The following is a 27,241-nucleotide window of genomic DNA, read 5'->3' as shown; positions in this document are numbered from 1 at the left end:
ATTATTAAACCTGAAGAGGGAGTTGTGTTCAGTTTATAGCCGATTGGTCAGAAGCACAGGTGACAATCTGGGCTTGTGACTGGCATCTGAAGTGGGGGAAGAGGGAGCAGTCTTGTGGCACTGAGCCTTTAACTTGTGGGATCTGATGCTAACTCCTCAGATAGTTAGTGTCAGAAATGAATTAAATTATAGGATAGCCAGCTAACGTCTGAAGAGTTGGAGGACTGGTTGTTGGTGTGAGGAAAACTTCTACACATTTATTGTCAGAAGTGAATTGCCGTGAGTAAAAAACTAGATCTTACGGGTCTCCAACAAGACTGCCCTCACTTCAATTGCCAGCCACACTTTGGGGGTCCCCAGGCCAAGCATAATTCTGACTAACTGGCTATAAATTCAGGCTTTCCCATGTCTCCCTCAAGGTTGATAATTCACTAGAAAGACCCACAGCACTCAGGAAAGTGCTATACTTAAAATTACAGGGGCCGGCCGGGTGGAGCAACAGTTAAGTTCGCACGTTCTGCTTGGGCGGCCCGGGGTTCGCCGGTTCGGATCCTGGGTGCGGACATGGCACTGCTTGGCAAGCCATGCTGTGGCAGGCATCCCACACATAAAGTACAGGGAGATGGGCACGGATGTTAGCTCAGGGTCAGTTTTCCTTAGCAAAAAGAGGAGGATTGGCAGCAGATGTTAGGGCAGGGCTAATCTTCCTCAAAAAAAAGGTATAAAATTCCAGCTTTATTATTAAAGGATACAGATCAGGAATAGCCAAATGATGAGACATACAGGCTGTAGTCCGAGGGGCAACACAGAGCTTTTGTGCCTTCTCCCTGCGGAGTCAGGGTGTATCATGCTCCTGGCACAACAATATGTTCACCAACCAGGAAGCTCCCTCGAGCCTAGGTACCCATTTTTTATTGGGGTTTCTTTACCTTGGGCATGATTAATTAAATCATTGGTCACATGGTTGAGCTCAATATCCAGACCCCTCGTTGCCCAGAGGTGGAAAGATTGAATCCTCTAAGGACTTGCTTGGTCTTTTTAGTGACCAGCCCACCATTCTGAAGCTACCTAGGAGTCACCTCATTAGCATGACAAAGATACTCCTATCACTCAGGAAATTTCAAGGTTTTTTTGAAGCTCTGTGCCAGGAACTAGGGACCAAAAACCAGATATATTCTTTATTATACCACAGCATGGATCATACTCATTGTCACTACCTTTGTGCCTGTCTCCCTGGTAAGCTCTGGGAAGGCAGGCACTGGTTCTGTTGTTTGCCATTGAAGCGCCAGAATCTTATCTGGGGGCTGTCACATAGGGTGCGCGCTCTGTACCTTTACTGAGGAAATCAGTGAGGCTGGAGCTGAAGTAGTTTGGACTTAAGGTATTGGTTACGCTGTATTCAAAAATAACTCTTTATAGCCAAAATGTCTATCAACAGGGAACTGGTTGAATAAATCATGGTACTGATACTAACCCTCTTAATCTCAAGTTCGTGTGCCTGATGTGCAGTGAGCCAATCACTGAGACATTGGAGCTTGGAGATGGAGAAAGGTTTAGTCAAATTGGCCAAAACGAGATGGTGGGAGGATAGGTTCTTTCAAATCCGCCTTAACAAGAGAAGAAAGCAGGGCATTTTATAGAGCTAAAGGGTTTGGCAGGAGGAGTTTCAGAGAAACAAAGGGGTAATTTGTGTTTCTTTCACTCCTGATAAGCCCTGGACAATCTGACTTCTGAGCGTCAGTGGCAGTTTGGGGCTGGTGATGTGGTGATCCTTGAAGGCATTCTTTTTCTTCTGTAAAACAAGCTCATGGGGTCAACCCAGTGGTGCAGCGGTCAAGTTTGTGTGCTCTATTTCAGCAGCCTGGGGTTTGCCGGTTTGGATCCTGGACATGGACCTTACGCACTGCTTACTAAGCCATGCTGTGGCAGCTGTCCCACATACGAAATAAAGGAAGACAGGCACAGATGTTAGCTCAGGGCTGATCTTCCTCAAAATAAAAAAAAATAAAAAATAAAACAAGCTCATAAATCCTTGTGATCCTTGAGTCCTCCCCAGGTTAAACAAGAAAACTGCAAATTGACAAGATCACTTCTTTACAGAACAAGGTGGGAAGGTAATCTTACAGAATATTTACAGTAACCCTCAGGTACCCTTTTCAGTACATTCACACAACAGAATTACTATTGAAAAGGAATGACAATGCCCTGGATAGATGTGCTTATAAAGGATCTCCAAGATAGATTACGTCAAGAAAAGTCAAGGTGTAAAACAATATTGAATGGTCTGTTCTCTTTAACATACAATGTAAAGTATTTAAATCTTAAGTGACAGCTTAGTGCCTATTTACTAATTAATACATCCGTGTTTACCACTTTGCAGATCAAGATATAGAACATTTCCAGGACTTGGAATTCTTTCTTATATTCCCTTACATTCCATATCCTCCAAATGGAACCATTATTCTGACTTCTCTCACCTTAGATTAATTTTGTCTATTTTTGAACTTTATATCTTTGGAATCACTCAGAATATACTGCAGATTTAAACAAAATATTCTATTCTGCTACAAATAATGATTTATAATCTGTTCTTCCTACTTAGCACTGCATCGTGAACATTTTGAAATTATAATCTGTAGTAAAATTATGATTTTAAATTGTACTGTAAATAGTATGTTCTCAGTTATAGTTAAATATTTATTTATTTTTTTTTTAGAGATTGGCACCTGAACTAACATCTGTTTCCAACCTTCTTTTTCTCTTCTTCTCCCCAAAGCCCTGCAGTACATAGTTGTATATTCTAGTTGTAGGTCTTTCTGGCTGTGCTATGTGGGACGCAACCTCAGCATGGCTTGATGAGCGGTGCCATGTCCGTGCCCAGAATCCGAATGGTGAAACCCTCGGCCACCAAAGCAGAGTTGGAACACAACCACTTGGCCTTATTCTGTTTTTTTTTTTTTTTTATGCAAGAGGGAAGAGGAGTTCAGAGAATCCATATAGACAGCACGTGGAAAAACTGGGACTCCAACCTGCCTCTGAGGTGCTCATTCTTCCACTGCAAAAAGCAAAGTGCTCAAATATGGGCAGAGCCTTGCAGATGTCTAGCATGAGGTCATTATAATAGCAACAAGAATGACTAATAAGTATTAACGGCTCATGACAAGAGAACAAATGCCATTATCTTAATACATTAGGTATATTAGTAATGTTTGTACCGTATTATTCATGAAAATATTATTAACCTGTGTCACGGGCAGTTAGTTGCTAGGCCCAGAACAAGGATCACAACTCAGGTCTCTCCGCCCCTCCTTCCAGATGTGCAGGGGCTGGGACTTTCAGGGACACGCCCCCGTGTAGCTCTGAGGAGCCAATCGACACGCAGGAGGCGGGGCCCTGGGAGCGACAGCGGCGCTGTCCAATGGGCCGACAGCCGGGGCTGCCCGTGGCCAATGGGCGTGCTCCTCCGCGACGGTCGGAAGTGGTGAGGCGGCCCTGGGGGCCGTTGTTCTCTGTGGGGGCCGACTGAGGAGGCTGGGTGTCCGTGGCTGGCGGCTGGGCTCGACGTCCGTCTTCTCGTCGCGGGTGAGTGTCGCGGCGGCCCGCGCCCGGGGAGCCTCCTGCGGCCTCGGCTTCGGGAGGCGGCCGGCGCCCCGCGGACCGGGATGTGCGCGAGGGGGCTCTGGGCGGGGGGTCGCGGCCGTAAGGGGAAGGATGCCCTCCCGTCTCCTCCGGCCAGTGGGGAGGCCGCGCTTTCTCTTCAGGAGCCGGAGCCTCACTCCCCGGCGGCGCCGCCCCTTCGCGGCCTGGGCCCGGGCGGCTGGGGAGCGGGCGTCGGCCGGAGCGGGGCGGAGGGCACCGCGCCCGGGCGAGCTGGGCCCGGCCTCGAGCTGCCGGCGTGCGCTCGCGGCGGCCTGGTGCGGGCTCTGAGCCGGCGACGCGGGTTCGAGTCCCCTTCGGAGCCGCCGTGCGGCGGTAACTGTCTCCCCGGACTTCGGCTTGCGCGGTCTCTAAAGTGGGGATGATGACCGCTCCTCCCAGGCTTGTGGGCTGGCTTAGGAGACTGTCCGTGCGAGGCGTTTGGCGATCGATAGCGCCCGGGAAACGTTAACTGCTGCTATCCGCAAAGCCGCTGCCCTTGCGCTCCGCGTCCCCGCCTCCCGGCCGCGCGGGGGAGGGGCGGTTGGGAACGGCTTCCCGGGTCTGGACCCCGGGGTGGGGGAGTCCTGCCCACTTAGGCAGAGGGGCGGCCGCGGGGTCCGCGAGGGGGGCTCGGTCCAAGGTTGAATTGCTGTTCCGAGGCACCTCCGTGCCTTCGCTCAGGGGCCTCTCGCGGCGACCCTCGCGTGGGGAATTTAACCCCAGGGAGCTTAAATCGCGCGTCTGCTGAGCGCCAGAGCCTGAGTGGGACCCTCAAATGGGCCGCCCGCAATCCCCTTGCAGCTGGAAAACTGGGCACCTCCCTCGTGCGAGGTTCTGGCCGGGATCGATCACGCCAGGAGGCAGTCGGACACCCTGAGAAACGTGATTTGTTTGCACAGATAGGTGCTTCCTGTCCCTGGTTTACATTCATGTCGGAGTGGAGATCTTGAGTCACGTCATTGCCTAGTTTAAAACCCTTCTATGCTTGACCGTTGGACTTGGAATATAGTCCAATATCCTTTGTGTCCTACACGATAAGCCCTTCTCGAGTCATTACCCCTTTTCATCATGCTCTTCCAGATCTGCTTTGACTTTCGTTGCCTTCCAGGCCTACTGCCTGAGTGGATTTTCCCCCACTTCTGCCTTCTTGACACGGCTGGTTCTTGGCACTTCCGGTCTTAGTTGAAGTGTCATCTCAGAAGGTTCTTCCCTCCTCACCACCTTTGTCTAAAGTCCCCTCCACACCATCTGTCTGTGGACCTTTCCATCAAAGTACTCACCTTAGGGTGTATCTATTTCTTTGCTTACTTTTTTCTGTACTATATTAGATCAGATGCTATATTTCTGTAGTTTGTGAAGTATTCTTAGTGCCAGGGCACAGTGTCTGGCATACAGGGTCTTAATTAACATGTCGAATGAATGAATATGTGTTTTGAAAAGTGAGTTAGTTTGGAAATGTCAAAACCATTAAAGAGCCCTATAAAGGAATAATCTAAAGTAAATATTGGTAATAAAGTTGCCAGCATTCTGCTTTCAGCCTTGACATCTTGTTTAAAAAGAAGGGAAAACTTTACAGTGGAGAAACCTGGCAGACACTCTATCAACTAAGTGATCAAAGTTAAGATCACCTGTAAAAATAAGACTGCTGCCATCATGTGCCTTCTGACATAATGCACCGAGATGAGCACAACATCGCTTCTGTGGTATTCTTGCCAAAAATGTGTTAATTGTGAGAAAACATCAAACCCAAACTGAAGGACATTCTACAAAATAACTAGCCAGTACACTTAACAAGGTTATGAAAAACTGAAGAAATATCCCATATCAAAAAAGATTAAGGACAAATAACTAAATTCAATATGTGACTCTGGATTGGATCCTGAACCAGAAAAAGGATATTAGTGGAATGATTTGTGAAATTTGAATAAGATCCGTAGATTAATTACCATATTTGATAATTTTACTGTGGTTATTTATGATGTATTGGGTGAGGGGTGTATGGGAGTTCCCTGTGCTGTTTTTACAAGCCAGATTATTTTAAAGTGAAAATTAAAAAATAATAAAAAGTGAAACCCAAGTCTGTTGGGTATTAAAACGCTTTAACACACTAGTTTCAATGGCGTTTTCTGTGCACTGGTTTTTTTGTTTGTGTGTTTTGCATGTCATCCTTAAAGCAGAAATGAAATTGAAAGTTAACACTTCTTCCTTTGTAGTTTTCAGGAAGAGCTAAAGATGGCTGAATTTCTAGAAGACCAGAGCACTCAGCTGTGTGACAACTGGTGAGAAATTTAAGAAATGTTGTTGGAATGAGGACAAACTAGCTTCTCTAAAGTGTTTATTTATTGGCAGGTTAAAATTGGAGCCATAGAATATGTCGTGCAAATAGATGGGACGAAAGCCTTTTTAACAATTTGGATGAAGTTGCCTGTTTTGGTAACCTGACAGGATGGTTGGTTTAGGTAGCATAGAGTAGTGACTAGAGTGATGGGATAAAGCTGGGAGGTGGGGGCTCTGGTTCCTGCCTTTAATTAGTGACTTTTTGCAAGTCACTTAACTGCTTTGGAGCCTCACTTTTCTGACCTATAAACAAGGAAATTTATTTTCTGTCTTTCTGAAAAATATCATCATACATTTTTTAAAAGATACTAAAAATATAATAAAATATTTGGACTAAATCAGTGTTTTTCAAAGTGTGTTGCAAGGATATCCCTGAGTGGCTACAGTGGCTGTCTTTGAGTTTTGGGAGCATGGTTTAGTGAGCTTGGCTCTCCCATCTAGTAGTGAGAGAGCAGTTCAACCAGAGCAGCTCAGCTGTTTTTATAAAGGATTTTGCTAAAGGAATGTTCCAGTGCTTTAAAAAAAAAAGTCAAAGTCTTCCGGCAGTCCAGCTTAATCATTGTCATTTCATGATTCCAGGACTGTTAGTGAAGCCTGGGTGCAGTCTTGAATGTTAAGCTTTCTATTTTGGTGTTTTTAACCTATGTGAGTGACAAGAAAGAGCAACTCTTTCTTGCTGAAGTGAAACTTAGAAGTGCAGCTAATAATCAGCTGACTCCTGCTTGGGATTTCCTCAGGAGCTTGGTATTTTAGTGATACACAAGTGTTCTTACTGAAAGCTAAAGAAAAAGCAACACAGAACTGTCTGCTACGTTTAAGTTAGCAAATTGTGGTAGAAGGAAAGAGATGTCAATTAAGGAAAATAAGTTTGATGCAGATTGGTGAAAGGCTCAAGCCAGGTAGCGATTTTTCCTTTTTTATTGCCTTTTTCTTTCTGCTCAGACTTTGGGCAGAATCAGGATATAATCAGAGCAACTGCTGGTTACAATATTCTTTCCCTGCATAGAATTAAGATTTCATTTCTGTCAGGGTGTCTTGCCTTATAGGATATTTTTTCCTACTATGCCACTATCACTTTCTGCCATTTAAAAAACTATTTTAGCTTTGTTTGAGTTTTATATGTACTGTTGCTGATACAAAGTAATCAATGATACAAATAACCACAAGAGAAAAATTATTATGATTTTGTTAGAAAACAGGCATCTTGGCTTTAGTGTCAGTTAAGATACTCTTATTTTTCTCAGTGTACTCCAATTTGAAGGAATCTCAATCCTAGGACAGTATGTAAATAACAGTGCTAAGGGATTTAAAAAAACAAAAAGGGTAAGTTAATAGAAAGCTAATGAAAACAGAGTACTCAGAGCCAAAGCAATTTATTTAAAGAGAAAAGCAGATTAACATGGAAGGCTGACTGGGCCTTCACAGACCCCTCATCTGAGTAAGCCTGTTTAAATTCCAGTTTTTAAATTTTTGTCTTTAGAGCCATGTTGTTGTTCCTTAAGAAAAGTTAGTCTTCAAAATATGGGCTGTGGTTGGACCCACTGGGCCGGTAAAAAAACCCGGTTTTTTGTGATTAAAGATGTTTGCATATTATCTCTTAGGGATCACTGATTGTGGGGAGAGCTCAGTTCTAGGTTACAGAAGCTTCAATGTTAGAAGGTTCAACTTTTTATTTTTGCATGTATTAAAGAATTGGTTTCTGGCTCATTGTGTTTAGTGTTTGGAGAGCTACTGAGGGTTTCTGGAAGGCTTGGCTTGCCTTTCAATCATTTCTATCTAAAATGAAATTTCATCTTTAACTTGCTAGTCCTTCCTTGGCGCTTTTAGCAGATTTATCTAGATATGGGATTGTATTCTCGTTTATCTCACTTAAAATATCTTGGTTTTATCTGTAGGTGGGAAGTGAGTATACTGATATTTTGTCCAATTGGAATGTTTGGTGGGACTATCTCAGCAGTTAAATTTTAAAAAAACAAAATCAGCAGGCAACTGTTTCATGTGATTATTGCAAATATTTTATCTTTCTCTTTCAAGATTTCCTAAGAGGGGAGAATGTGTAACAGTAGATGCTTTGTGGTTCCTGACAGCTGCTTTTGATTCTTGCTTGTTTATGTGGTCCTTAATATTTTTTGTTATCATTCTAAAATTTTAGTTGCCTTGTGTATATAAAATGCTCTATGTCAATAGGTTATCCTGAATAGCCCTCTAAAATAAAAACTGTAAACATTTTATTATTATTATTTTTTGCTGTTAAAATTACTGTCAAAATTATGAAAAAAGAACCTAGAATCTCTGCATCCTAAGCAGTAATTACTGGCTTTAATTTTTTGTGGCATTTGTGCACATATGATTTATAATCATGATATAGCTTGCTTCTTTTAATTTGTTGGTGTACCATATTTGGCTTAGCTGTTGCTGTTTCCTTATTATTTAAACATTTTAATGATTTTCATTTTTTTACCATTTTATGACACTAATGAGAATCTTCATCATCCCGAGAGTGGGATTACTAGGTTAAAGAATGTATAATTTTATGGTCCTAGAAGCAAATTTTCAGGCTATTTTTTTCCTGAGGAAGATTACCCCTGAGCTAACGTGTGCCAATCTTCCTCTGTTTTTTAGTATGTGGGCCATGAGCACAGCATGGCCACCAGCAGAGTGGTGTAGGTCTGTGCCTGAGAACCGAACCCAGGCTGCTGAAGTGGAGAGTGCTGAACTTAACCACTAGGCCACTGGGGCTGGCCCATTCAAGCTATTTTTAAGCAGTTTACACTACCACTAGTAATGTATTGGAGTGCTTAGTTTCACAACATCCTTAATAGTGGGATTTACTAATTTTAATTTTTGTTAAGTTAATAGATTTAGATGATAACTTTGATTTATGGCTCCTTCCACTATCTATTTTAATATTCTACAGTTAAAAAAAATTACACTGAATTGGTTTTGAAGAAATAGGGGAAGTTAAATGCGTCAAGACATTGGTGGTTTCCCTCCTTATCCTTTTGAGTTTTCTTCCCGTCTATCAGAGTTGATTGTTCTTCTGTGTCACCTTCCAGTTTTTCTGTGGGAGGTGCCTTGATAGTTCGACCATTGGATGAAAATGAATTTACATTTATCTGGTGTCTTGGTCTTTCAGATTGGGGGTATGACTATGGCTGGAGGCAGATCAGTCATCTTGCTTTGAAATGTTTTGTAGACTATGTAGATTAAAACTATAAAAGACAGACTTATAAGAGCTTATGGATTAGATATTCACCAAAGAGAAATAATGGAGAGTAAAGATGGGACAGGACAGATTGCCGTTTTACCACTGTGCATGGATCAGTCAGTAACGCTTTCCTTTTTCTTTGATCTATTTCCATAGCAAAAAAGATATTCCTGTGATTAACTTTACCATCCATGAGCTCCACTGCCGAAGGAACATTGGTATGTGTCCTGTCTGCAAGGAACCATTTCCCAAATCTGACATGGAGACTCACATGGCCACAGAACACTGTCAGGTGAGCCACCAAGTACTCAAGTGTTCATAAATGTGTTACACTTGCTGTTGTGCAAGAGCAAGTGAGCATGTTGTCGCAAAGCCAATTTATATTCTTCTTACCCTAGGTCACCTGCAAATGTAATAAGAAGTTGGAGAAGAGGCAGTTAAAGAAGCATGAGGTTAGTCTTGCTGTCCTGTGAATGGAGTGAGTTACATGACGCCTGTCCTCCTGAGGTTACAGAGCTGCATGCAGAGCAGAAGCCAGTCTGGTTGAGTTTTTGTTCTCCACCAACTCCGTGCACATGCCTCTTGAAGCCTCTCTGATGCTTGGGCTGTTTGCTGCCAGATCCGGCTGCATGGCTCTTGTGCCCATGCTCGCCTCAGAGCCTTTACCTTTGAAACTGTGTCTGTCATTTCTGCTGGGGTTTGGCTATTGGCAGCCTAACTGAGTGCTGAGCTAAGCCTGGTGTGGTCAGTGTGGGATGGCCTCTTTAGCACACAGCCTACCTTACATCTTGTAATTTCATTTTGACTTCTTGATCACTTGGATAACACGCTGTTTACACCCAAAGAAATTCTTCAGAGAGCATTTGGTGAGAGAGAACATAGTAGCATTTGGTTCCTAGTTGAGATAAAACTGGCCGTAATTGAATGGGCGTAATTTTTTTGAATGGGCATAATTCATCAGTTAAAAAAATCCCAAGAACAATTTAGTTGGTCGTCACACAAGAGTGTGCATATGAATGTAAAAATAATTTATAATTTCAAAAGATAATTTGTATTCAATGTAGGAAATTTAGAAAATGTAAAAAGAAAACAAGAACCACTTATAACCCCACAGCTCAAAGATAAATGTCTCATTAATACTTCAGCACTCTTACTTTCATGATTTTTTCTGAGCATTTGGCTTGTGTTTCACTAGGCCTCACCAGCAAGACGGGGTGGGGAGTCAGGGGTGGGGGCTGGGTTGTGATTGAGGTCACATTAACAATGGTAATGAGTATTTCTCTGGCTCTAACATCTACCTGCTGCATAAAACAACCTCTAATCAATTGCCCCCTCTTCTAGCTTCTCTCCCAGCTGTTTCTGGGACTCACATGGTGACACATCAGTCATTATAAAAGTACAAGTACAAAGTATTTCCTAACATTCCTGCAAGTCAGACTGTGACAAGTGGTAGACCGGAGATTAACTAAAGAGTTTTAAAAACTTCTCCTTTAAAAAAAAAGAATTATACTTTATTTGCTGTTCTGGTGAGTTACTAGCACTTTTTAGGGTTGTTAACAAAGTACTTACTATATTATCTGGTATGTGCCAGCATTGTTTGCTCTTTTGCTGTTGAGTAACTTAAATCAGTGGCTTTTTTTTTTGGGTGGGAAGGAAGATTGGTCCTGAGCTAACATCTGTTGCCAATCCTCCTCTTTTGCTTGAGGGAGATTGTCACTGAGCTAACATCTGTGCCAATCTTCTTCTATTTTGTATGTGGGATGCTGCCACAGAGTGGCTTGATGAGTGGTATGTAGGTCTACACCTGGGATCCGCACTGGCCAACCCCAGGCTGCTGAAGCAGAGCATGCGAACTTAACCACCATGCCACCGGGCTGGTCCCATAATAAAACTTTTTTTAAGAAACATCATTCTGAATTGGTATAATAACCTGGTATATAATTTTAAAGCCACAAAAGCATATATGTAAAAATTGTCTCTCTTCTACCCTTCGTCCTAGGCCCTCTTTAGCAGTTTCCTGTGTTTTCTCCAAGAGATATTCTGTGTATATATGAACAATGCTAAAAATGTTTGAAGTAGCATTTAAAATATAATTTAGTTTTAATTTGTATGAAAAGAAATTTTTGCTCTGTGGCACAGTGGTTGTAAAGTATCTGAACTTGGTAAAAGTTTTGTCCTTCATCCACTGAGTACATTTACACTCTTGGGGTCCTCTTCGCTGGTGACTCCTGGCTTATTTGGGCAGTTTAAAGCCAGTGCTGTATGCAGATGTGTACAGAGTGCATAGCAGATTGGAGAAATGAGTGTGTTTCTCAAGGGCAGTCTCTTTTCCTCATTACTTAGTACTTAAGACAAATTGGAGTCGTCAGGGGAAATGGGCTGGTGGAGCTTTGACAAACGGATCTGAATTGTTAGCTTTTTGCTCTTTGGTCTTGGGCAAAGATTTTGAGTTACTTTGTAATGTGTGCACAAAATCATGATAGGATGGCTAAGTGAGTAAATTCCTGTGCAAAATTGCCTTCCTTTTGTAGAACCTGGTGACAGGGACAAAGAGGGAAGCTGTGACTCTTAAATATGTAGACAAGCATGGCAGGCGAAGCTAGGGTTGGAAGAACATGCTAAAGTTAGGACTCTGCTCTCTTTGCCCTGGGTTAAAACATGGCCTCCCTTAGAGCCGCATAGTAACTGCCTCATTACTCTGTGTTGCAGGAGACTGAGTGTCCTCTACGGCTTGCCCTTTGCCAGCACTGTGATTTGGAACTTTCTGTTCTCAAACTGAAGGACCATGAAGATTACTGTGGTGCCCGGACAGAGTTATGTGGCACTTGTGGGCGCAATGTCCTGGTGAAAGATCTGAAGACTCACCCTGAAGTTTGTGGGAGAGATGAGGAGGAAAAGAAAGATGAGGCTGACGTGCCTCCTAACGCATATGATGAGTCTTGGGGTCAAGATGGCATCTGGATTGCATCCCAGCTCCTCAGACAAATCGAGGCTCTGGACCCACCCATGAGGCTACCCCGAAGGCCCCTGAGAGCGTTTGAATCAGACCTTTTCCGTAATAGGACTACCAGCCAAAGGAGCACGACAGCCCCGTTTCTAGTTCAGAATAATCTGTGTGAGTTGCATTTGGGATTAGAAAACTGGAATGATATCAAAATCTCAGGACAAATGGGAATAGGGCTTTGGGGCCAAATAGATTTTAATTATAGAAACCTGACTGTAGCTAGGTACGCTTAGGGAGAACACCTGGCTTTCCTGGAGATGGGAGTGACAGGACCTCTTTGCCAGTGGAGTACAGTTAGGGTTGGTGGTGATGACAACAGTGCTGTTCATAGCCAAAATTTACCCACTGTACCCTGTGTGCTTCAGGCATTTGTCCAGTGCTGACGTGTATTAGCTCATTTAGTTCTCACAACGGTCTTAGGGCAAGTAAGTAGCAGAGTTGGGGTTTGACTTCAGGCAGTCTGACCGCAGGCTTTAAACCTGCTATGTTGGAGAAAATATATGTAAAATGTTTAGCACAGTGCCTGTCTCATAGTTACAGCTCAATAATACTGCTTATTAATAAAACAATTAGAAGAATAATGGAGCCTTTGATCACGGCAGACTTAATATTTGGAGTCCTGTGAGAACTGTATGGCTGAGCTTCTTGTTCCTGCACAGATGCCTGTCAGCCTTGAATATTTGCCAGGCATGGACCTGAGCTGAGGGATGGCAACATCTCTAATATGTCTTGAGTACTGGTTGGTTTTTTTCCAGTGGAAGAACAAGAAAGGCAGGAAAGGAATAGAAGCCGACAGCCCCGCAAAGAGGTGGGGGAAGACAGTGCAGACTTGGACTTCATGTTGGCCCTAAGTCTGCAAAATGAAGGCCAGGCCCCCCGGGTGGCAGAGCAGGACTTCTGGAGGAGCATATGGGAGGCGGACCAGTCCCGTGGAGGTCCCAGTACCCTGAATGACATAAAAGGTAGGTTTGTTTCTTTCACACTACCCTCTCTCTGCAGTTTTTTAAGTCTTACACTATACAATTTATGTAAAATTGTAAGTTTTTCATGAGTTAATTTGCCTTTTTTGTTTGTTCCTTTGCTTTTGCCAACTTTTTATTTTTGAAAATTGTCAGAATCGTACAGTGAATATCTATCTTTGTACCCCTCGTCTGTATCACCAATTTTAGTACTTTGCATTTATCTTTATATATGTATTTTTCCACCCTGAACCATTTGAGAATAAGTTGCAGACATAACACTTTATCCCTAAATACTTCAGCATGTCTCTCTTAAGAACAAGGGCATTCTCCTTTGTAAACATGATGCGAATATCACTATCAGGAAATTTAACATAAGTTCCCTATTTGTACATAATGTCCTTTAGAACTTCTTTATTTTGTGTTCAAAATCCAGGATTATGCGTTAGGTTTACTTCTTTTTTGGGTTCCTTTACTTTAGTTCCCCATCCTCTTTTTTTTTCTTTTAGGACATTGGCACTTTTGAAGAGTCCGGGCCAGTTGTTTTGCAGACTATTTCTCAATTTAGATTTGTCTGGTGTTTAGATTCACATTACATTTTGGCAGGAATGCTGCATTGGTGGTGCCGTGTCCTCAGGATGTCAGTTTTTCCTATTATTCAGTAAAGTGGGGTCTGTCTCTTATCTCCCTTTATTATAGCTGGCTGCAGGATGTGTCTTGAGACTGCGGGGGAGCAGGATATGCACACTCTCTTATCCAGCAGTTTTAGTACACATTGACGTTTCTTGCTTGAATCAAGTATTACTATGGCAATTGTAAAATGGTGAATTTTCTGTTTCTATTTTTTGTCTTATATTTGTTGTCATTCTTCTATAAAAAACTTTGCTTCCCTCCCTGCCCCCATTTAAAAACAATTTTTTTTTAGTATTATTGGACTCACAGATAAAAACTAAATTTTTAAAAATGAAAGTTGAATTGTGAGCAGCACACCACCCTTTGGGTCTTTTGTTTAGAGAGCAGTATGTTTGAGAGATGCACGTCATGTTTAAAATGTTCAAGTTGTAAGAGATTGTACGGAAAATTAAGCAGCTCTCAGCCATGATTTTTCTTCATGCCACTATATGAACAGTAGGATTAACTCTTAACATGTTGTTGATTTAGATAAAATAGGAGTTGGTCCTGGACCCAAACATTGAAGTTGGGTCTTATGTGGCCTGGTTAAAGGAGGTAAATGGTAGAGTGTTAATAAAACTTGGATAGGTAATGACATGTTTTTCCTTTTTAAAAATTTTTATATTTTCTTAGGTATAATAAATTATACTGATTTGAAAAGTAGTAAATATATATGTGAAATATTTTGTTTCTACCATCTGTTCCAGACTGTGGTTGGTTAACGTGTAAATTCAAAGACTGCATAAGATGAGTCTGTGTCTCCATAAAGGGTTATGTCCCCACAGGCTGGAAAACTACTGTTTTAGTCTATATTTTCTTCCTTAAAAATAGTTCTTTTTAACCTCAAATGACACCTAACAGAACTAGAAAAAGAAGAACAAACAAAGCCCAGAGTCAGTAGAAGGAGGGAAATAATAAAAATGAGAGCAGAAATAAACGATATTGAAACAAAAAAGACAGTAGAAAGGATCAATGAAACAAAGAGTTGGTTCTTCGAAAAAATTAACAAAATCGACAAACCTTTAGCCAGACTCACCAAGAAAAGAAGAGAGAAATCTCAAATAAATAAAATTAGGAATGAGAGAGGAGAAATCACAACAGATACCATTGAAATACAAGGGATCATAAGAGAATACTATGAAAAACTATATGCCAACAAATTGAACAACCTGGAAGAAATGGACAACTTCCTAGACTCCTACAACCTCCCCAGACTGAATCAGGAAGAAATGGAGAATCTGAATAGGCCAATCACAAGTAAGGAAATAGAAACAGTAATCAAAAACCTCCCCAAAAATAAGAGTCCAGGACCAGACGGCTTCTCTGGAGAATTCTGCCAAACATTCGAAGAAGACTTAATACCTATTCTTCTCAAACTATTCCAGAAAATTGAGGAAGATGGAGTACTCCCTAAGACATTCTATGAAGCCAACATCACTCTGATCCCCAAACCTGACAAGGACAACACAAAGAAGGAGAACTACAGGCCGATATCACTGATGAACATAGATGCAAAAATCCTCAACAAAATTCTGGCAAACCGAATACAGCAATACATCAAAAAGATTATACACCATGATCAAGTGGGATTTATACCAGGGACGCAGGGATGGTTCAACATCCGCAAGTCAATCAACGTGATACACTACATCAACAAAATGAAAAACAAAAACCACATGATCATCTCAATAGATGCAGGGAAAGCATTTGACAAGATCCAACACCCATTTACAATAAAAACCCTCAATAAAATGGGTACAGAAGGAAAGTACCTCAACATAATAAAGGCCATATATGACAAACCCACAGCCAACATCATACTCAATGGACAAAAACTGAAAGCCATCCCTCTGAGGACAGGAACAAGACAAGGGTGCCCACTTTCACCACTGCTATTCAACATAGTACTGGAGGTGTTGGCCAGATCAGTTCGGCAGGAAAAAGAAATAAAAGGAATCCAAATAGGTAATGAAGAAGTAAAACTCTCGCTGTTTGCAGATGACATGATCTTATATATAGAAAACCCCAAAGATTCCATAGAAAAACTATTAGAAATAATCAACAACTACAGCAAAGTAGTAAGGTATAAAATCAACATACATAAATCAGTAGCATTTCTATACACTAACAATGAACTAACAGAAAAAGAACTCAAGAACTCAATCCCATTCACAATCGCAACGAAAAGAATAAAATACCTTGGGATAAACTTAACCAAGGAAGTGAAGGATCTATACAATGAAAACTACAAGACTTTCTTGAAAGAAATTGACAACGACATAAAGAGATGGAAAGACATTCCATGCACATGGTTTGGAAGAATAAACATAGTTAAAATGTCCATACTACCTAAAGCAATCTACAGATTCAATGCTATCCCAATCAGAATCCCAAGAACATTCTTCACAGAAATTGAACAAAGAATCCTAAAATTCATATGGGGCAACAAAAGACCGCGAATTGCTAAAGCAATCCTGAGCAAGAAAAACAAAGCTGGCGGAATCACAATCCCCGATTTCAAAACATGCTACAAAGCTACAGTGATCAAAACAGCATGGTACTGGTACAAAAACAGGTCCATAGATCCATGGAACAGAATTGAAAGCCCAGAGATAAAACCACACATCTATGGACAGCTAATCGTCGACAAAGGAGCAGAGTAATATCCCATTACTGGGTATCTATCCTAAGAACCTGAAATCAGAAATCCCAAGAGTCCCTTGCACCCCTATGTTCATCACAGCATTATTTACAATAGCCAAGACGTGGAACCAACCTACATGCCCAGAAACTGATGATGGATAAAGAAGATATGGTATATATACACAATGGACTACTACTCAGCCATAAAAAAAGACAAAATTGGCCCATTCGCAGCAATGTGGAGGGACCTCGAGGGTATTATGTTAAGCGAAATAAGCTAGTCAGAGAAAGACGAACTCTAGATGACTCCACTCGTAGGTGGAAGTTAGCATATTGACAAGGAGATCTGATCGGTGGTTACCAGGGAAAAGGGGGGTTGGGGGGAGGGCACAAAGGGGGAAGAGGTGTACCCACAACATGACTAACAAAAACGTACAACTGAAATCTCACAAGGTTGTAATCTATCATAACATTAATTAAAAAAATAATAATAATTCTTTTTATATGTAGAGGGTTTTTAGAAATAGAAAATTTGCATATCTAATAAAAATGCGCATAGTGGCATAGTGGTTAAGTTTGCATATTCCACTTTGGCGGCCCGTGGTTCGTGGGTTCACATCCCAGGCGCGGACCTACACATTGTGGCTCATCAAGCCACGCTGTGGCGGCATCCCACATACGAAATAGAGCAGGATTGGCACAGGTGTTAGTTCAGGGCCGGTCTTCCTCACACACAAAAAAATTGCATACACATTAAATGGGTGCATTGTATGTGAATTATATCCCAATAAAGGTGTTAAAAAAAACAGGTAAAAGTCATAAAAAAAGAAGACTGTAAAAGAGTGTAAAAGGAAATATAAGTCTCCTTCTCACCCACTGATAACAGTCTCCTAGTTCTCCGCAGAGGTCATCATTTCCAGCAGGTTCTTAGGTAGCCTTATATTCTTTGTATATAAAAGGATGTGAGTGTATAATACAATGGGATTGTTTAAAAGCTGGTTTTATTAGGGAGACTTCCTGAATTTTTGGGAGCAGATCAAGGCTTTTCAGTATTTGGCTTAGGATTCGTTTCCATTTCTAAAGTTGGCAACCCTTTATGGGATGTTGATATTCAGGTTCTCCCTTTTGTTACCTTTGATCTATTCTGTTTTTTCAGCTAATAGTTGCTGCTTCTTTCCCTGAGGAAAATGCCTTAGTCCCAAAGAAAGTCTTTTCCAAACTCTGAGCAGCATCGTTTTTTTTTTTTTTTAAGATTTTATTTTTTTCCTTTTTCTCCCCAAAGCCACCTGGTACATAGTTGTATATTCTTAGTTGTGGGTCCTTCTAGCTGTGGCATGTGGGACACCGCCTCAGCGTGGCCTGATGAGTGGTACCATGTCCGTGCCCAGGATTCGAACCAACGAAACTCTGGGCCACCTGCAGTGGAACCTGCGAACTTAACCACTCGGCCACGGGGCCAGCCCCTGAACAGCATCTTTTAACGTGAGTCTCCTTATCAACCTTTCAGACTTCACTGTCATCAGAGCATTTTCGATGTGTGCTGAAGAAAGTAAAATTATAATAGCATAGTAATCACAAGTGAAGATTCTGGATTCAATGTAGTTTCCTTTATTTTCTCTTTTCTTGGTCATTTCTTAGATACCTATATTGACTTTTGTTTGTTTGCTATTTCATTCCGTTTTTCCTCTCTCTTGATTTGGAATTGATATTCTCTGTCTCTATTCTTGTAGTGATTGCTCTGGAAATTTTAACATATAACTTAACAAAGAGTAAATTTGATCACCCTTGTCACACTTCTCCCAATTAATACAATACCCTTAGAATTCAGATCATCCTTTTATGACTTAATTGCTACTCTGTGTGTTAATATTCTTTCTTCTTCTTTTTTTTAACACCATGATAAAGACATTTCTTATATACTCATTGTATTTATTATTTTATTTACTATGTGTTTACCATTTTCTTTGCTTACCCATTCTTCCTTGTTTCTCAGAACTTCCTTCTAGGTTAAATTTCTTCCTGAGGTACATTCTTTAGAAATTCTGTTGAAAGTGTCTGTTGATTGTAAATTGTCTATTTTGGTTTGTCTGAAAATATCTTTATTTTGTCTTCGTATTTGATAGTTTCTCTGGTCATACAATTTTAGATTACCAATTATTTTGTCTTAGTTGTTTTTTTTTCGGGGGGGGGTAAAGATTGACTCTGAGCTAAAACATCTCTTGCCAGTCTTCCTCTTTTTTTTCCCCCTCCTCAAAGCTCCAGCACATAGTCATATGTCCTAGTTGTAAGTCATTCTAGTTTTTCCATGTGGGATGCTGCCACAGCATGGCTTGATGAGTGGTGCATAGGTCTGTGCCCAGGATACGAAGCAGCGAACCCTGGGCTGCTGAAGCAGAGTTTGTGAACTTAGCCACTCGGCCACAGGGCCAGCCCCAACTCAAATTACTTTTTTTTTTTTTAAAGATTTTTATTTTTCCTTTGTCTCCCAAAGCCCCCTTGTACATAGTTGTATATTTTTAGTTGTGGGTCCTTCTAGTTGAAGCATGCGGGACACTGCCTCAGCATGGCTTGATGAGCAGTGCCATGTTTGCACCCAGGATCTGAACCAGCAAAACCCTGGGCCACCAAAGCAGAGCGCATGAACTTAACCACTCGGCCGTGGTGCCGGCCCCTCAAATTATTTTTGTTTGGCATTGTTTTTGCTATTTTGTACTAGGAGAGTTTCTTCTGATATTTGTCTGCTAGTAGTGTCCTTCATCTGTAAAATGAGGCTAATGTAGGATCTACTTCATTAAGTTTTTTCTGAGGATTAGTGCCTAGTTATTACACAATTAAATTCCTTCCTTCATTAGAGCAGTGGGTAAGCTACTACTTGACTGCTATTCAGGAAATAGTGATGAGTAAATCTCTTTCTATAGTGGAAGTTTTTTCCTAGAGTTTGTCTCTTAGATGGTTTCCCTTTGAGGATTTACAGCCCCGCTAATTGCTACATCAAGGAATGTCAAAGGAAGCCATGCTTTTATATAAGACCCCACAAGGGGGATAAAAGATTGAATCAGGTTTGTTCTTGTTCATTTTGAGTCTGACTGTGTGGCCTGATACCTAGGTGCAGCTGACGACACCATGTTGCCTTGTGAATTTTGTGAGGAGCTCTACCCAGAGGAGCTGCTGATTGACCATCAGGTGTGTTGTGAATTCCCTGAGGGCTTTCAGTAGGAATGTGTGCAGGGCGTAGCTGGTGTTGCAGGCCAAGGAGGTCTCGAGCAGACTGTTGTGTACAATGCCTGTGGTAGGAGCAGCAGCTGTGTCCTTTCCCATGGTGTGACTGCCATCTGGGTATGAGAGCTCAGCCTTGTCCCCTCTTGAAAAAAGTAATGTCTATTTCAGCAGGCCCAGTTGCTTCCATGCCGTGGTGACCAGTGTACATGTCTGCTGACCACCTTGTAGTCTAGTCTCGTCTCATGCCACAGTTTGATTTATTGGAGCCATGCTGAAGTCCTTGCAGTTCCCTGCAAGGGTCAGGGGTCATTTTTGCACTTTACTTTTTCTGCCTAGAAGGTGTGTGGCCTTCCACAGCCGCCTCCTCAATGTACCCAACAACACAGAGCCCTTCCTTGTAGACTTGCTTCAGATGTGACTTTGAGGAAACCATGCTGAGGGACGCTCTGAAGCCTCGGTCAGGGGTCTCACCCCTGTGCTCCCCGCAAGTCCTGTGCCCACTTCTCTGTTAGCCCATCACCCTGGCAGGTGGCTCCTGACCCCCTGTTGGTCTGCACCACTAGGCTGAGTTCCTTGAGGACATCTTCTGGGTTTTCCTAGTTTCTGAATCTCTCAATACCTGGCACGTGAAAGGTGTCCAATATTTTTTGAGTGATTGAATGTTCTTGAGCCATTTAGGAATGATTCGAGAATAGCCTTGGTGTTTGAAAATTACTGGTGGAGGGGACCAGTTCTTCAACAAACACTCTTGCTTTCTCTGATTTGGTTTGGCCTAGTCTGGTATTTCCATAACTGAAGTAGTCCCTGTGCTCTGGGTGGAACATACATTCTCCCCATAAGTGGAATAATACGGTATTGAATACATCTGCTTTTTGGTTTGGGAGCAGCATAAGAAAATCCATTAGCAGGGAGAACAAAGAATATTTGGGCCTCTGTTACTGTATGGCTGTGGGAAGAATGTTGAATCTTTTCAAATTAACTTAGAATAATCACATGAACACAGTAAAAAAGGAAAAGCACAGAAATGTTTAAAATAAAAGTAAAATGTTCTATCTGCATTCCCCTGACCTTTTTTAGTCCCTCTCCCTGATATTAAGCATTATTAAAATTTTATGACTTCTAGACAATGTTTTAGGAATGTAGTTTTTTTCTTAACCTCTGCTTTTTTTTTTTTTAACCTGTTTTTTGAGACAGACAAGCTGTAACCCTTCATGTGCCTTACCTTCACTCAATGTGGGCAGCCCTTCCCCTAAAGGGGTGGAGGACCCTGATGTCATCTTCCAGAAATATCTGCAGCAGGCTGCAAGTAACCAGTTAGACTCTTTGATGGGCCTAAGCAGTTCACCCCCTGTGGAGGACAGCATCATCATCCCATGTGAATTTTGCGGGGTACAGCTAGAAGAGGAGGTGCTATTCCATCACCAGGTACGAGTCCCTGGAGGACCCATCCATTTCACTCCGTGTGGATCCTCTGAATGAACCTGAGGCTGGAGCTGAGAACATCTTTAGCCTTTAAGTTGCGTGCACACCTGACCTGGCTACTGGCCATGAGCTGTTTTGTGAGCTGTCTGAGGTATATGGTCCCTCAGGCTTTCAACTAAAACCATCATGTCAGTAGCTGAGGACCAAGGAACCAGGACTCCATTTAAGCAGGCACGGAGGTTTGCCAGAAAGGTTTAGATGAGAGTTTCCCTGAGGCCACTGACGCATTCTGCCTTTGACCAGGTGGGTTCTTCCATTGTGGTGGCTTTTGAGTGTGGCATTGCAGGAGAGCTGGGTTTGCCCTTATGGTTGACGTTGGAAAGATCCCGTGTTCTCACTGGGGACGTCTGTAAATGAAGGAGTTAGACTAGACAATCGGAAGTCATTTTTCAGCTTTTGCAGTCTAGGATTCCAACTGTTAGTGAAAATAGCTTTTCTGCCCTATCTTGTTTGTTATGGGGAGCTGACACTGCAGGTATTGTCAGGTCATTTCTGTAGTTGATGCCATGTAGCTGTTGCTAGAACACCGCACATTAATTTCTGAAGTACAGATTTCTGCTTCTGGATCAAGCAGTAGATAAGTAACTGCTTGTTAGGGGAGACTATGAAATAAGCAGTCACGAGATACCCTAGTCCAAGTATTGACATGATTTTCTGGGCTCCAAGACCAGCCCTGCCTTCGTCCCTGCACAAACCAGAGAGTGCTTCTGCTAGTGCCTTGGCTGCTCGTGTGAGTGGCGGCTCCATTCCAGATGTGCTTCTTCTTGGTCCCAGGCCCTTCCTCTCAGTGGGGTCAAAGTCATCCCACCCCCTGCCCCTCAGAGAAGGTGCGTGTCCAACCTGCTGTTCCTTCCTTTCCTCCCACTGCTCCCTCCTAGGAATGACTCAGTTCAGAGGTACTAATTCTGGCTTTTTTTTTGTTAGGACCAGTGTGACCAACGCCCAGCCACAGCAAACAACCATGTGACAGAAGGGATTCCTAGACAGGATTTCCAGCCTCGAGAGACCTCACCAGAGCTGCCCAAGAGGCGTGTCAGACACCAGGGTATTAACAGGGCTGAGCCGAGGCCGCAGGTCTGCTGCTGGCTCAAGCCTGCCTCTCACTTCTCAGCTGTTGCTCTAACATGGGGTTACCTGGTCCTGAATTAGCAGGCGCAGTGGGGTCTCACTGGGGACTCCCTTGCCGCTAGTGGTGGTCCCATGTGAGACTGAGCTGTTTCGAGTGTAGGTTTATAGGGTAATGGCTTTGGGGACAGCCAGGAGACATGCTTAGTAGTCAGTGCTTGTTCAGCTGGCATCTCCTGTCTGTGCACTTACTCGATTATTCGAAGATGATTTTCAGGCCTAACTGTGGCTGCCCTGGGTCCCTGCTTCTACTTGAAATATGCTTAGGTTACTCAAATTTACTAGTAGTAAATTAAACTTATTAACTTATTAAACTTATATAATTATATAAACTTATATAATTAAACTTATTATTAAACTTACTAGTAGTAGTGGTATTTAAGAGCCTTGTTACTAGGCAAGTAGGCTGTGTTTTTGTTTTTTTGCATATGCACCCTTTTTTTTTTAAAGATTTTATTTTTTTCCTTTTTTCTCCCCAAAGCCCCCCAGTACGTAGTTGTATATTTTTCGTTGTGGGTGCTTCTAGTTGTGGCATGTGGGATGCTGCCTCAGCGTGGTTTGATGAGCAGTGCCATGTCTGCGCCCAGGATTCGAACCAATGAAACACTGGGCCGCCTGCAGCGGAGCGCACGAACTTAACCACTCGGCCACGGGGCCAGCCCCAAGTAGGCTGTTTTTGAAACCTGACCACTACAAAGCCAGTTAGATATTATTTTTCAAAGTTTGCTTGCCTGTCGTTGTTGAGTGTTAGGAGGCTGTTTCTGAGGACCCAGGTGGTAAGTGTACAGTGTGGACAAAGTGTTCCTAACCTTGTCTTGGAGACGAGAGTTTCAGCAGCTGTTAGGGGCGAGGCAGTTGTTTTCTACCCAGAATCTTTTTGTTCTGCCCCGAATCCAGCACTAAGAGCAAGAGCAGGCTTCTCCCTAAAGCTGGTGCTCTTTTCTGTTCTCAGGAGACCTATCCTCGGGTTACATGGATGATATCAAGCAGGAAACGGCTAACGGGCCCGCCTACCCTCTTCCCCCCAGCAGACCCATTAACAATATGACGGCTGTGTGTAACCGACTATCAACATCCGCCTCCGGCTCCAGGCCTGGGTGCCAGCCCAGCCCGCCTCGTGTACTGAAGCTCAATAACTTAGACAGCCAGGACATCCGGGGGCGGAATCGAAACAGCCAGAATGGGGCCATGGCCACTGGGCATATTCCAGTGATGCGCTCTGTTCGAAATCTCTACCCAGAAACCCTTGTGCCCCCGTTCCCCCGTGGGCCTTCGGGGAGATACGGAGCAAGGTGAGGATCAGTCGGAGTGGAGCTTGGGAGTGAGTAGCTCAGGAGAACATGCAAGTGTGGACTTTGCTTGTGTTGTGGCCTGATTCTAGAATGTTCTTTTGCTGTTGGTGGAGGTTTTGTTTGTTTGGTTTGCTAGCAGGGAGCTGCTTTTGTCTGATTCCAGCTGTTTCTGTTCTCCCTGAATTTTCTGACTTTTGCTCAGGAGCGTCTCAGGAATGAGTTTCCAATCCTTCTCTTTCAGTGGGAGGAGTGAAGGTGGCAGGAACTCCCGGGTCACCCCCGCAACCGCCAGCTGCCGCAGCAGAACTGCAAAGGTAACCAGGGATGCAGCCCTTATGCTCAGTGAGGGCTTGCAAGTGATGGGGCTGCTGTGGTTCTTGAAGTCAGGGAAGGAGCTGGGCTTCGGGCTGACTGTGGCTGAAGGACTGTTCTTTTGGCTTTTGATGAGGAGTTTTCTATAGAAGGTTGACGTTTTCAGGGCTCTCAAGGAGGAGTACTGGTTTTTCACTTTCTTTTTTTTCCCCTAAAGATTGGCACCAGATCTAACATCGTTGCCAGTCTTCCTTTTTTTTTTTCTTCTTCTTCTTCTTCCTCTTCTTCTCCCCAAAGCCCCCCAGTACACAGTTGTATATTCTAGTTCTGGCATGTGGGACGCCGCCTCCGCGTGGCCTGATGAGCGGTGCCATGTCTGCGCCCAGGATCCGAACCTGCGAATCCCTGGGCCCCTGAAGTGGAGCGCGCGAACTTAACCACTCAGCCAAGGGCTGGCCCCCTTTTTCACTTTGTACATAAACTTTGTATTCTATTTTTCAACAGGCAAAAACTCCCAAGCAGCAAGGAGCTGGGGATGCCGAGGAGGAAGAGGAGGAGTAATGGTGTCTGTGGAGAGGCCGCGCGTTGGCTCCATCTCTGCACAGCAGCACTTGCCACGGTGCGGGCCCTGCCCCCAGCTCTCTGGGCAGGGGAGACTTACAGATTTTAACTTTTTCTAGGTTGCGGCCATTTTGTGTCTTTCGAGACTGTGCTGTGGGAGTTTGGGGGTTTGAGGGAGGGTTAACAGAGAGGCTGTTGAGAAATATTTCAGCTTTAGCTGCTGGCTTTTAGCAGCACAGAATACAAGCCGTGGCCTCTCGGCCCACCAGGGCTCCATCTTTTGACGTACTGTCACCACTGCTGCTTGGTGCTGTGTGGTCCTGGTGGAGGAGAGAGTTCTGGAAACGTGGTACTAACCAGTGAAGTGCTTCTTTTCCCTGTGGGGGCCTAAATTTGGAAACTTTTGGGTAAGCTCTCGTGCGTCCTGTCTCCGTACTCGAGCGTTTGGGCCTCTGTTGTGTGGAGGAGCTCTGATGGCGCTCAGGACAGACTCAGGAGCGGGCGTTTGCAGATGCGTGGAGCTGGAGCCGAGTGGCCTGGGGCTTTGATTTAATCTCTGCTTTGGCGTGTGGCTTCACTGCCTTGTTTCTGGTGGAGCGCGGGCTCCAGCGTCTTCACTGCGTCCTGTGGAGAAGGCCGGGCGCCCTGTCCCTGCCAGGGCCATGCTGGGCTCTGCCCTGCTCAGGACAGGGGCTTACCCTCCATGGCTTGCTCTGAAAACCAAATATCAGAGCCTCTCCCCCTCTTTTTATTTTACTATTATTATTATAATTAATAACATCCTTGTAATAGAAATAAAGTTTGTACTTGGAGTTCAGCTGAGTTTTTCAGTTCCTTCTCCTGTGTGCTCAGTGGAGACCTCAGGGAGGCCAGGGCGGCCAGAGTCAGCTCGGAGGTCTGGGGGACGGTGAGCAGGACTAGGCTTTCTCTGGGCCTCCTGGGTCCCTGGCAGATCCCGTGTGAGCTCCTTCTCAGAGGAGGCCAGACCTTCCAAGTCTCTCCAGTTTTCTCTTGTGTTGGACCAAAGGGAACTGACAGGTTGCTGAGCTCTGGTGAGGATTTGGGTTGGGGTCGGGGCTGCCTCTGACTGAATAGAGAGAAGCAGATTCCGCAAACGCCTGAATCCTGAAAGGAGTGGAGCCTTAGCAGAATTATCCATTGCCCCTCAGCACCTCCATCTGCACGGGACCATCTGGCGTTTTAGGTCATTTTAAGCTCATCTGTTTTTTTCCCAATGACCTAGTGGGGGTAGGAAAGGGGGGAAGAATTGTCCCATTTCATAGGTGGAAAGGAGTGACTTGTATAGAGTTATGCAGCCAATTTGTGGCAGAGCCAGGACTCAAATCTGGGTCTGAATTATACACAGAAAAAAGCTGGGCCAAATAAAGAATATATTCTGTGCTGTGGGGTTAGTCACTTGATTGTATGTCAGTTAAACCTCAGTAAAAATCACCAGAGTCATAAAGACCTTCATGTTTCTGGTGGCAAAGGCGCCAGAAGGATGGAGACTTGTGCTGCTTCTGGCATCATCCAAATCTCCCTGGGACTTCAGGAGGTGGGTGGAGGGACCCTCTCCCCAGCTGGGCGGACAATAGTCACGCGGCCCATCACTGTGGTTCTGGGGCAGGCGGGGGGTGTGGGGGGGACACGCGGGGAGAGACCTGACAGAAAGGAAAGCTTTCCCCACTCCCTTTGGTTGGATTAGACATTGAGTAAAATAGCAGTGGGTTTTTTGGCTTTACTTTTTATTTTATTTTTTTAGTAATCTGTAGTTTCTAAATGTTTTATAATGGATTTACTTTTTGGAATTTTTTTTAAAACATTGTATGCAACTAAAATAAGTACAGCTTTTTAAAAAAGACTAAAGAAATAATTCCTTATCCTCTTTCTCCCAAAATTCTCTCCCAAAAGTTGACTGCTTTGTTTTTTAAGCCGTTTCTCCTAATTCACTGCCATATTTCCAAATATGGCATTTGACAAGGTTGCTCTTTTTAATTATTATCACATTTGCTTCAACGTTCTATCTGTAATTTTTTTCATGAACTATTTGAGAGGGAGTGGCAGACATGGTGCCCTCAACCCCAAATGCTTCCGTGTATGTTTCCTAAGAAGGACGTTCTTTTAATTTAACCACAGGACAGTAATCAGGAAACTAATATCGAGACAATACTATTAGCTAATTTACAAACCTTATTCAGATTTTACCAATACCAAATTTGTCCCAGTAATGACCTTGTAACAAAAGCATTTAGTTTTGGCCCAAGATCATGTGTCACATTTAATTATTATCTTTTTAGCCTCCTTTAATCTGGAACAGTTCTCAGATTTGTACGTTTTTCAGCAGTATAGGCAGTTATTTTGTAAGATGTTCCTTAATTTAGGTTTGTCTGATGTTTTCTGACGATTAGATTCAGGTTATTTAATTAATTAATTTATTTTTTTAAGATTTTATTTTTCCTTTTTCTCCCCAAAGCCCCCTGGTACATCGTTGTATATTCTAGTTGTAGGTCCTTCTAGTTGTGGCACATGGGACACTGCCTCAGTGTGGCCTGACGAGCGGTGTCATGTCCGCGCCCAGGCTCCGAACCGGCGAAACCCTGGGCCGCTGCAGCGGAGCGTGCGAACTTAACCACTCGGCCATGGGGCTGGCCCCATAGATTCAGGTTATGCAGTTTTGGTAGGAATACCAAAAATGGCGTCTCCTCAGTGTGTCATATCATGCACGGCCACGTGATGTCAGTTTGTCCTGTTATTAGTGAGAACTTTGATCACTTGGTTAAGACCATCT

General features: G+C 43.3%; 1 protein-coding gene across 4 annotated transcripts; it reads left to right on the top strand.

Annotated features, from left to right (window-relative positions):
* Positions 1 to 64: 64 nt before the first annotated feature.
* Positions 65 to 25,270, top strand: TRAFD1 (TRAF-type zinc finger domain containing 1). 4 transcript variants are annotated; one of them, XM_070628864.1, is made up of 12 exons: positions 65 to 279; positions 5,853 to 5,918; positions 9,341 to 9,476; positions 9,583 to 9,636; positions 11,894 to 12,299; positions 12,944 to 13,150; positions 19,569 to 19,645; positions 20,876 to 21,106; positions 22,088 to 22,208; positions 23,241 to 23,580; positions 23,822 to 23,894; positions 24,397 to 25,270. In XM_070628864.1, exons 2-12 carry the CDS (start codon positions 5,872 to 5,874, stop codon positions 24,451 to 24,453), a joined length of 1,749 nt encoding a protein of 582 aa, XP_070484965.1. In that variant the 5' UTR covers positions 65 to 279; positions 5,853 to 5,871; the 3' UTR covers positions 24,454 to 25,270. The 4 variants fall into 4 exon arrangements, with proteins under 4 accessions (XP_070484965.1, XP_070484962.1, XP_070484963.1 ...); XM_070628861.1 differs by lacking the exon at positions 65 to 279 and adding an exon at positions 3,450 to 3,582; XM_070628862.1 differs by lacking the exon at positions 65 to 279 and adding an exon at positions 3,839 to 3,972.
* Positions 25,271 to 27,241: the final 1,971 nt, after the last annotated feature.

The sequence above is a fragment of the Equus przewalskii genome, chromosome 7 (assembly GCF_037783145.1).
Source record: "Equus przewalskii isolate Varuska chromosome 7, EquPr2, whole genome shotgun sequence".
Lineage (NCBI taxonomy): Eukaryota > Metazoa > Chordata > Mammalia > Perissodactyla > Equidae > Equus > Equus przewalskii.
The sequence above is the reverse complement of the archived record's forward strand: the minus strand, read 5'-3'. Positions and strand labels throughout refer to the sequence as shown.